Raw genomic sequence first — 11,544 nt, forward strand, 5'->3', positions numbered from 1 at the left:
CCTGTTTTCAGGAGGTAATTAAAGGCTGTTGTGTGCAATATTTCATCTGTTCCATCTGCTGAAATCAAAGGCCCACAGAAAAAGTTTGCAACATGCAAAGAAAAAAATAATGTTATAGTCTATAGTATATAATGTTATAGAGTATAGTCATGCAACCTATAATAGTCACCCACTGTGCATGAGAAATAAGCACTTCTCAGAGACCAAATAGGAAGAGGAAGAGCTCACTAATATGACATTGAGTAATATGGGACACTTAAATAGCACACTATTAATTAAATTATTGCTATACATGGCTTCTTGTTATACTTTGAAAAGAAAATGAAAGATGAAAAACTGAAACATAAAGCTAGAAAGGGGCTTGATTAATAGTTTATGGCACATTTAAGAAATTCTTCCCAAAGTTATGTTTTTGTTTTAATTTAGCAATTTATTGTTAACAGATACACAAATACAGTATTCCCAAAGCAGGAACATAGCAGTAATTTAAAATCAAGAAACATGTCAGTCATTTAAAATCAAGTGCACTTCATTATATAAAGTGTTTGTAATAAGCTGTATGCTTTGCTTTGTGGAGTGAGTTCTTAAATCAAAAATATATTATCAGTTTTCAGAGTAAGGCTTTATGGTGGGATGACAGGACAGCTCCTGTGTCCTTCTCCCTCTTCTACAGTATATTATTCCTAAGAGGTTTAATTTTTTGGGGCCTTTGACATAAATAGGACTAAATACAGATTGCAGTGTGCCTCACTCTGAACATGTGTCTCAATCTGACCAACAATTTGGCAGTGTGAAAATGTGTGCCAAACCCACCTAATGAACACCGTCAGGTACTTAATAACATCATTATTAGGCTGTATTACAATATACTGGTGTGGTCTCTCTTTTGTTAGAGTACAATCATTCTGGCACAATAGACAGAGCATGGAAAATACATTATTAGTGTGTATGCACATGTTGGCGTAGGTGTGAGTGTGTAAGACAGGACAGTTTCTTAAAAAGTACAAAAGTACAGACAATACACAACATTGTTACACTTGTGCTGATCAGTATATGTGTATACCATAATAACTTTGATTCAATTCATCAGCAAGGATCAGTGCAGAACACAGGTAAGACAATCAGATAAGCTCTTTAAACATAGCGTAGCATTTAGTAGTTTGGTTTACATCTATCACCTTAAGCTGCGTCCTTATAAGTACAAAACAATATACCATTATAGTAGACATATAGTAGGACATTAAAAATTATCAAGCAGCATTGCAATCACTCTTGACATCATTAAGCCATACAGTATTTCATTACCAGCTTCAAACATTTAAAGCACATTTTTATATTAAGTATTTCTAAATGACTAATCTATTTTGTAACAATCACAGGCGATTGCTGACAGCAGGTGGCAGTGTATCTCTCCACTAATTCATTTACTTAGATAAGTACCAGATCAGGGGCTTACAAGCAAGAAACAGCACATCTGTACCCTTTGTGTCCACTGAACAGTGGTGACCCTCCTACAATACTTTTTACTTTATACACACTTCTTGCAGTGAATGAGGGATTTCTGTTAACGTCATTCCTCATCAACGTTGGACAGTGGATTTAAAAGCATTTTCAAAATAATAACCTACTAATAAGTGATACTTGTTTGGCATCCATCTTAGTACACGGTATATTACTTATGATGGCAGACAGTTTTCAGTATCTACAGTAGGTTAGGTTTTAGAAAGCCTAGGTCTCCAGAATACAATATAGGAATGTTTAAGGTTAGTAGTCTCTTATTACATATTTTTGTTTAAAATTTAAAATAGACATTATTGTACAGAAACCTGGTTTGGGAAAACTAAGTAGGACAGATTGTAATGATGATTTGAGGTAGCCTGTGACAGTGTTAGCTGTGGAGACAGACTTTAGCCCTCTCATGTATGATTATTATTGTTAAACATGATGGTACTGTAATTAAATTATAAAAAAATAAGTTAATAAATAAATAAATAAATGAAATTGGTTGTGATGGATTAATAGCTTTTATGGAACTGTAAACCCCATGAATTAATACCTGAAACTCTAAAGCAGGTATTCAGCTAAAATTTGTCAAGGTCCAGCTTCATAACAATACCATGCATACAAAAGCACATTCTGGTGGTCATTCCTAATTGAACTTGAATAACTTTTAACACATTTTTGTAAATGTTTACAAAATTTTGTAAATGTGCAACTGGTTGTTTTGCATTGTGGGAGAATAAAGTCTTGAACACCCATTTATAAAAGGTTTTGAAGTGAAAATGCCATCTGTTGCTGAATTAATGTCTCTACCACTATGGACAACATCTGGTATGGTGAGTTGCCATAAAGCTGAATAAGACACAACCAACAACCTGCTACAGGTTTTTAATGAAACATGCTCAGTTCAGCTAAGTTGAATCCTTTCTGTTGTAGACCCTGATATGCTGTACTAGTTGATAATCCCTGCTCTAAATAATCCATATAAAGGTATTTTGATCAATGGCCTTATGTGATAACATGATATGAATCATGGCTACAATAAGTTGGATATTAGTTTGAGAATACATACTGTAGTAATACACATACAGTTAATAATACATTCATATATGTCAACACCTAACTGTTTATGTACATGTTTATAATTGATATAATATTTCTGCATTGCATATAAATATATAAATTGGATTAACTGGAATAGAAAATGATCTATGTTTTCATGTGGCCTAGTTATATCGTGGGTTCTAAGTGATATATGAGTCTCCTTAACCATTAAAAACACAGGGAGAACACTAGGGCTTTAAATTTGACCAATGGCCTTCACTAAGTGGACTAATGGTGCTCAGATCTTTCTTTTGTGCTCTCAGTCCAATTTGAATCATCTTTTCCAGTCCCTGTTTGTAATCCTACTCTCAACATCAGAGCTACAAGGAAGACCCAATAATGAGATTGGCTTGAAGTAATTCTCTAAAATACACTATATATGCTAGTAATGCCCTATAAAGCATGGCTTGACCTTGTGTTTGATGCTTGATAAAGAGTACTTACAGTTACATAAGCAAGCACATAAACATAATGATGGTAATGGTTACACTCCAGTTTGACTAATCTTGAGGAGGATGAAAGGTTCAGATGTTATTCAGGATTGGTAAAGAGTAAACTGACATGTCAGATGATCTATGCCAGTTCTCATGCTGCACTGTATCATGGCTGATACAGATTCTTTCTTTTTTTACAGATTTTGGCTGAGCAATGTGCACTTCATGTGTGTGTAACTACTGTACAAAAATAATGATAACATGAAAAGATCATTGGGATACCCTGTCAGTTGTTTAAACTGATTCTGTGAGCACTGATGGAAATATCAGTCGGTAGTTTCAGCTGCAATGAGCTAAGTATTTAATATTTTAGCATTAATTCATAATTCACAAAGTGTAATTTCGGTGCTTTTTCTACAGAGGTATGTGTACACTCTGCATCGTTTTGAAATTCCTCCATATATAACCATATACAAAATGGAATGGGATCGATCACTGTGAAAAGTCCGGCAGTGGGAGACTATGGCGTGACTGTGCTCTAAATTTAACTGTTGTATGCAAACTGGGCTAAAGAGCTCCAAAGATGCTAGACGTACAAACAGATGGCAGCAGGAGTGGTTCACACTCCACGTGTAAATGGAATATACTGTAACATTTTATATAAGTCATATATTGCAAAATATAAATATATTGTAAAATATATTAAATATAATTATTTTGTATGCGATAATGTACATAGAGAAGCAGGACATTTCGGTTTGTAGACTGTTACACTGTGTGTGTGTGTGTGTGTGTGTGTGTGTGTGTGTGTGTGTGTGTGTGTGTGTGTGTGTGTGTGTGTGTGTGTTTGTGTGGGTGTGTGGGTGTGTGTGTGTTTGTGCGTGTGTGTGTATCTGTGCCTGTATGTGTATGGTGCAAGACTAACAGTTCTTTTAGCTATGCATGTGTATATTGGTGTGTGTGTGTGTTTGTGTGTGTGTGTGAGAGAGAGAGAGAGAGAGAGAGAGAGAGAGAGAGAGAGAGAGAGAGAGAGACAGAGAGAGACAGAGAGAGAGAGATGGAGAAAGAGAAAGAAAGAGAAAAAGAAAAAGAAAAAGAGAGAGGGAGCTAGACTGTAAAATCTTTGCACTAGACTAGACAAATCTCTGATGACAGAAGAGTGATAGATTTGTTGTCTATCATTTAGTCTTCAGCTTGCCCTCTTTGACCAGCTTCTCGTTGAGTTGGCACAGCTGGCGCAGGAAGCCATCGTTGGGCCCGATTTCTCTCTTGTGCCTTACAGTAGCCGTCGCCACTCGCACATCCATTTTATGGCGCAGCATGAGGTAAGCAATGACCATAGTCGGGGAGCGGCTGTAGCCTTCTCGGCAGTGAACGTACACTTTTCCTAAAGTTAGAGCAGAGTGAAAGTGGAGACTAAGCACACAGCACTGTGAATATTTGTCTGAACACTGCATCACACCGTGTCATAGGTTAAACACTATTCACTAACACACACACACACAAATATATGCATTCATTATCAACGACTCCATACCCCTGCAACTTCCTAACACTCTGCTTGTACTGTGCTTATTCTGCAGATTCTGCAGAGCATCTGGAGCTTAATCTGTCTCTCTTTTTCCCATACCCACTTTACACTCTTCTTTTCTCCTAGGTATATATGCGGCATACATTATCATTGCAGTATGTATATTTATACTTTTGAGTCTTATATCTGCCTTATATATGGATGGGGATTAACCACATAATGTAAAATTGCAATTGCAAATACATACATTTAGAAATTTGTTTATAAATTCAAGAACCTTGAAACAACCAGGTGTAAACAGGATCTAATGTGATCTTATTACCAGTGACCTTCCACTATCTATAACCTTTCTCATATGTTACTGCAAACCAGAGCAGATGTTATCTCCATTACAGGATCAATATGTGTCTTGTGCACTGACACTCCCTGATCTCATTAACATTCAGTGACTTAAGTCTGTTTACAGAATGTCACCAAACATTCCCTGAACACAACTGACATAAATGTGAGCAACAAAACAGGGCAGAGGTACAGCAAATAATCAGACATTTTTGTGCTTCTGCTCATATCCTCATTAAAGATTTGTGTCCTCTTTTAACGTCTCAGTTCTGTTTCCAGTAAAGCATCTGCAAGAATGCTGATGCTTTATAATTATTTTTCTGCTCGGTCACAGATGGCATAAAATCCATGGCATAAAACATGAGGTTAAAGGAACAAATTAAAAAAGAATTACTTTTTGTGAAAAATTAGCAAAAACCATATCAGAAAAAATGCTAACTTTTTTTTCATAAAATTGTATAAAGCTTTTTATTTTAATTTGTTTAGTGCTTTTTTATCTTTTTTTACATAGGGGATGTTCTATATTTTAGTTCAATTAAATTAAATATTATATTTGTAAATATGTTTTACACAAAAGCAAGCAAAAAAAAAAAAACTAAAATGCTAAAATTAAACTGAAATGAAATGCAGGCATTATTTAAATAAACATTTAATAAAATCCCAGTAAAATGAGTATAGAGCTAATTTTCATGCAAATTTCTAGTTGAACTAATTACAATGAAAAATTCACTTAAATTTACTGTTTCAGTTGCCAGGCACACTAATTGGCTGTCAGCTTATAAAGCAATTGATATAACAGAGAAATGCCTGGTTTCAGCCAACTCTACCCTGTGTACACTACTCTGTCCATGCAGCACTAGAGTCACAAATGTGAGCTATGAACACTGTGAATACTTTCAGACTTGAAAAAGTACTGAAAATGGATAGGTATATTTAAAGAGGAACTATTCATAGTGTGTTATAGAGAAAAAACGTTATAGAGAAAAGTATAATACACCCAAGTTTTATGACATACCTTTTCCATTTGCATGTGCCAGAGCCTTTTCAATGAAGTCGGCCCCTTCCTCAAAGAAGGCACAGAGGTTAAACTGTTCCGTGTCATTGGCCTTTATGCCATGGTATGTGATCCCACTTCCTGCATAGAACTCAGCGTTGGTGTTCACGTGCATGAAGGAGTTGCCCTCCGCTGTGTTGAGTATGTGTGTGATGCCGAGCCGCTGCAAACGCATCACATTCTGGGCCACAAATCTGACGAGCAAAAAGAGAACTCACATGAGCCTCACCTTACTCACAGGAGCTCTGACAATGCTGACACTGTTAGCTTTAAAATCTGTCAGCTCTGTCCTTTAAAGAATAAAACAACTGAAAAGGCACGTTTTTCTGTTCACTAACTGAACTACATTAAATATGAATATCTTTTGCATCTCCCTTTCTTCCTTACAGACACAGGCACATTAAAACTTTATAAACATTTATGTAATGGTTTTGCAATGGTTCTTTAATGGTACTCCAGCTACTTAATGTTCATGGCATGCTATAAAATCCAGACAGTTTAAGAAAAGCATCTTCTACTCCCACTACCTGCCATGCATTAGCTGGAACCTGACAGGAATAAATTGTGGAGCCACTTTTAGACAGCAGAGATGTCAATCCATGTTACTGAACCACAGGGGACAGCAGTGTTCTAAACCAATACAGACACAGTAACAAGATCTTGGCTGCTGCCCAAAGGCATATATAAAGAGCCACCAGCTCTGAGCACAATGCCCAAAATAGGGCTTTGAGAGAGGAGAGAAAGAGAGAGAGAGAGAGAGAGAGAGAGAGAGAGAGAGAGAGAGAGAGAGAGAGAGAGAGAGAGAATTAAAGCAAGAGAAGTGAAAAGAGTCACAAGCAGAATAGAGTGCTCGTCATCATGTTGTTACATTAATTCTTTTCTGCTGTAGCCCCTGCAACACTTACATCTTCATCTGCACCCAGTCCAGGCTTTTTATCTCGCTCTCATTTGTTTTCAGTTATATGCTGTAGAGGTGCATAATGCAATACAGGTGGATATATAAATAGCTACATAGACAAATGAATGAGGGCATAATGAGTTATAATGAGCTTTTCCACCAAAAAGATAAAGTTTGCGTCCTTCCAAAACAATTTAATGCATCCCATCAATTGCTCAACATCTTCTACATGTTTTGCTTCATCAGTAATTACAATTTAAAAATTTACAAATGCTACAAACAATGACAAAACCTCACATTATTACTTAAGAGGTGGAGGGGTTATGAACTGCACCATGATGATGAAGTGTGAAACCTGTTCTAATCCCCAAAACCCATCACTTAAATTCTCACACTGAACTAGTCTATCTATCCAGAGCTGCAGGAGATTGCAGTCATACTTCTTGTGGGCCTGCTGTGCTCCCTCACCCCAGCTCACTGCAGTCTCTACACATACATTATTAATAGAAACCTCAAAAAGAGGTGAAGCGTGCCTGGCTCAGAGACCACTCCACAACACATCCTCTGTAGACCTGTTCCAGTCAAAAGGTGCTTTGTGTTAATGTACTTTTTTTATTAATTTTTTTTAACACAAATGTATCTCTATGTTTTTAAATGTCTATAGAAAATATCACTATTTGTAATTTACAAAATATTACAAACACCCCTTGCATTCTGAAAATAACAAGGGTAGTGGCAGTTCAACAGATTAGTTTCTGGGCCACTGACAGAAAGCTGTGATCCTCATATCGAGATAAAATGTTGTATAGTATCTTGCTTAATATTGACAAATGGTAAACATGAAAGTAGGTGATATTTATCATGTAAGAAATATTAGTACCCTTGTTTCTACCTTGAGCACCGTTGTGTAACTTAATTAATCTTTAAAAGTCCTACACACATGTCCTTTTCATTCCAAAGGTCAATTTCTGTGGCATCTAATCCTTCACTTTAACACAAGGTAATTCACCAATATCCACACCACCTCTGTCAGTCAGATATGGAAGACCCTACACAGCAAGCTGATTTCACTGAATAAATATTGAAAAACATATTTCACTGACTTGCCTGCTTAAAATTGTCAATAAGAACAATTCAATAAGAACTTTCAAAAAGACTCATCGCAATTCTGACACACATTCTATCATACAATTTTGATTTCAGCACTGTATTTTTGCTCCACACCTGTAGTGTGGTATGTTTCTTCAACTTACAACTCAATTTATATGTATGGAATATATAAAATAAAGAAGTGTGCCATATCTTAACAGCCTGTGAGAAACTTTTACTAATCAATGATCATCCCATTAATGTGAAGATATGCAGAAGAAAATCTAACTCTTAACTGGACTTGACTCATGGCAATATATTGTCTTAAACAAGAGCAGGAATGTTGTGTTACTGACCGTTTATGCTCTTTTTTTTGTTTGTTTGACTCCTGGAGAGCCCCTTTATTCTCCGGTCTTCAGAGCAGGATGGATAATTAATCCGAACTTAACCCTATTAATACAATGTGTTCTTTTTTGCTACTGGATGTACTGTACACTGGTTATATTGATTGTGGGTGGATAATATCTGAAATGTCCAACCTTGAATCTATCCACATTTATGGGGAACAGTAGATTCACACCAAACCAAATCTCCTGCCTGGGGAAGCTGCAACCAGTAGATGTATTTAATCTGGAATTATTGCAAATGGCATCTGGGGTGGGGTGGGGGTAGGGGGTGTCAATGAGCTGTAATGTATATGTAACACATAATGCATAAGTGACTTCTTCCTATAATTTGACATGGAATAAATCCATGTTAAAGGTATATGCTGTTTTAATTTCTCTAAAAATAAATGTTAAAAAGGCATTTGCTGTTAATTCTGTACCACTGATTTATTGTAGTCTGGTTTATTCTCACAAAAAACATAGCATGACCTCTTTCATATAAATCTGAAGGAAGGGCAGGCTATAAGCAGATGCACCGATACAAAATGCATTATATTACTCACAGAAAATAAAACCAGGTAAATATTCTTCACAAACAGAATATAACAATGAAGTGAACCATGAAATCAGCCGTTGGATTAAAACATCATTCACTCTCCATCCATAGTCGGGTAAAAACACTTCTCCATCGCAATAAAAGAAAATGTGTCAATCAACCTACAAGATTAGAGCCGCGATCCGAGCAGCGTTCTGTTCCGACGCCCTGAATAATGTCGTGTTTAAGAACAAGATCAGGATTCACCGATAAACCACCGTCTACCTGTCAGTGTGATCTACTGCAGCGGATACAAACACAGGTTAAAGTGCCAGAGATAAGAACAGAATAACGGGCCACCATAACTTACGCGTTCCCGATGTAAATCCTAGGAAACACCTCGTTGAAATGTTGCGCTGGTAAAGTGTAAAAGCCGCTGCTGTCAGACAAAAGCTCGTTAAGTTGCTGCACGGTAGCTTCGCCTTCTGGCACGCGCACTTCTGCCGCGAGCTTAGCGGGGCTTTGGTGCTGCTTCTTCATGGTTTCAAGACGCCTTTCAGTCCAAACAAGTGTCATATCCGGCTTTTGAGTTTTTCATTGTGCTGCATTTTAGCCCCACTAGTGGTGGTGGTGTTGTTATTTGCGCTCGGTGGCTTCCTTGTTTGTGCAGACACACCCCGATTCGCCGAAGGCGCGTAGACACGCCGGAAAGAGAAACACCGAGAACGGCACGCGCGCTGATGCACAAGAAACACCGAGAGCGACACGCGCGCTGATGCACAAGAAACACCGAGAGCGACACGCGCGCTGATGTCTACGAGCGCGCCATTAAAGGGACCATTCTGTCACGAGCGCCAGTCACACACCAGCACGTACAGAGGGTGACAGATTAAAGGAAAACCAGTGCCTTGTGCATGCTGCTAGTGCATTTTCCCCTAGAGGGAAGAGAAACTTATTCTGACTGATCGCCTTTATTCTATAATGAAAGCTTTTGGTGCTGAACGCAGTGCTCAGGTTTCTGCAGGTTCATTACCCGGTACAAGGGAACGGTTCGATGAGTAAATCATATGCTCTGACCTTCGCACCTTATGACCTTGAACACCTACAGGAGACTTTGGACTGATAATTTACATACAGTCGTCGTTCACGTTTAAAACAGCTGAAAAGAAACTGACAGATATAAACTGATGTTCTATTGATTTGGAGCCTCTCCAGATGCATGACTGTATAGCATAACTTTCCCTATTTAGCTACAGGGTTATTATTATTACACCTAGTGATCAAACTTGGGAAGTGCTGCAATCTCTAATAGGAGTCCATTGGGGTAGGAATCACAATGCATTTGGGAGGAGCAGAAGGCAGGGCAGTTAAGAACATGATTGCCAGGGTTGCAGTTTTAAGACAAATTGGGCTATTTTTAATGTATTCTGTGGATATCAAAGTGTTGTTTTAGAGCAAATAATCGAGAATTTCATTCTACTACTGTACATTTCTGTAAAGTGTAGACAGTGTGTCAATGATGTTCAGAACCATTTCTGTTGTGAGACGTGTGTACATCAGAACTGAGTGTTCACCACAGACCTTGTTTTCTATTCAAAAGCTGATTAAAAAAAAAAGAAGAAAAATGTGGTGGTTCACTTTTCCAGGGTCAGTATGCTTTGTCTAGCATGATAGCCTCTCAATTTATTATTATTGGCTTTTTTATATTATTGGACGTCATGTTTTTGTCACCCATCTATAGTGCCTAGATTTCCCCCTGAATAAATTAACTTAAATTGTTTTTAATTTTCAGGACCTTTTTTCCACTCTGTGTTTATTTTAAAAATATTGATAAATTATTTTTTTAGCCATAAGGGGGCGATGTTCTCACATGAATCTTACAAGCTTGTTTGGTTGAATCTTGCAGACTGTTGAGTGATCATACTGTTTTCATGCAGTAAGATAATTTATCTGTACTTATCTTTCAACAGCACAAACACACAGTGTTCATCTCAACACTATTAGAGACAAAACCTTGTGAATTTCAACCCAGATCTCCTTTAGTGTCCTTAATCTTATAGACACGTTACATAAGCAGGAGGAGGCCACACTTTCAGATACAAAAGATCAATGAAAGGAAAGATGATGTCTACCAATTGTGCAATTGTGGAGGTCTATGATAAAACACTAAATATAAACATTACATGCTTACTTTAATAACTGTTTCCACATTTGCCATGTGAAGGCAACTCTTGTTCAACATATTTTGTCACTATAGTGATATAAGGAGGTTGTTTTTTTTTTATAGAAGAAGCAGGCATGTCATGATGATTTATCTATCTAACCTTTCTGTTTGTTTGTCTGTCTGTCTGTCTGTCTAACTAATCTTGAACAGCATACCAGAAGAAGAAAAAGAAGAATATATGTATATATATTCTATATTTTTTTTACACACTCCACTAGACACCTCATCTGGTTTGGCTCAGTGGTAACTGTGTTAAATATTCCTTATTAGGAACTGATCACAAAAGTATACATGTGCTCTTCTAAGCAGGTGATTCTTTTTGGTCTGTAGAGAAAGAGAAAATCTTTTTGTTTCCCTGAGCAATACTGAACTGATGCATCAACACTCAAAGAATGGTTTATATTACATCAGCAGAGTTGTGGAAAAACTAATAGCATTCAAGTTCGTTAT

General features: G+C 37.1%; 1 protein-coding gene across 1 annotated transcript; it reads right to left on the minus strand.

The window, feature by feature from the left end:
* Positions 1–2,005: 2,005 nt before the first annotated feature.
* dusp3a (dual specificity phosphatase 3a) lies at positions 2,006–9,697 on the minus strand. Its single transcript, XM_060858959.1, has 3 exons — positions 9,241–9,697; positions 5,924–6,156; positions 2,006–4,425 (listed from the first exon to the last, which is right to left on the minus strand). The coding sequence occupies exons 1-3, from the start codon at positions 9,444–9,446 to the stop codon at positions 4,217–4,219; spliced, it is 648 nt and encodes a 215-aa protein (XP_060714942.1). The 5' UTR covers positions 9,447–9,697; the 3' UTR covers positions 2,006–4,216.
* Between the last annotated feature and the right edge of the window lie 1,847 nt (positions 9,698–11,544).

The sequence above is a fragment of the Tachysurus vachellii genome, chromosome 2 (assembly GCF_030014155.1).
Source record: "Tachysurus vachellii isolate PV-2020 chromosome 2, HZAU_Pvac_v1, whole genome shotgun sequence".
Lineage (NCBI taxonomy): Eukaryota > Metazoa > Chordata > Actinopteri > Siluriformes > Bagridae > Tachysurus > Tachysurus vachellii.

Bases quoted from the DNA above. Each gene is read 5' to 3' on its own strand.
- dusp3a (XM_060858959.1), bottom strand. From the start codon at position 9,446: ATGACACTTGTTTGGACTGAAAGGCGTCTTGAAACCATGAAGAAGCAG. The intron at 6,157-9,240 runs GTAAGTTATGGT...TTTGCTCGTCAG, and splicing joins AGGATTTACATCGGGAACGC to ATTTGTGGCCCAGAATGTGA. The intron at 4,426-5,923 runs GTATGTCATAAA...CTCTAACTTTAG, and splicing joins GGCACATGCAAATGGAAAAG to GAAAAGTGTACGTTCACTGC.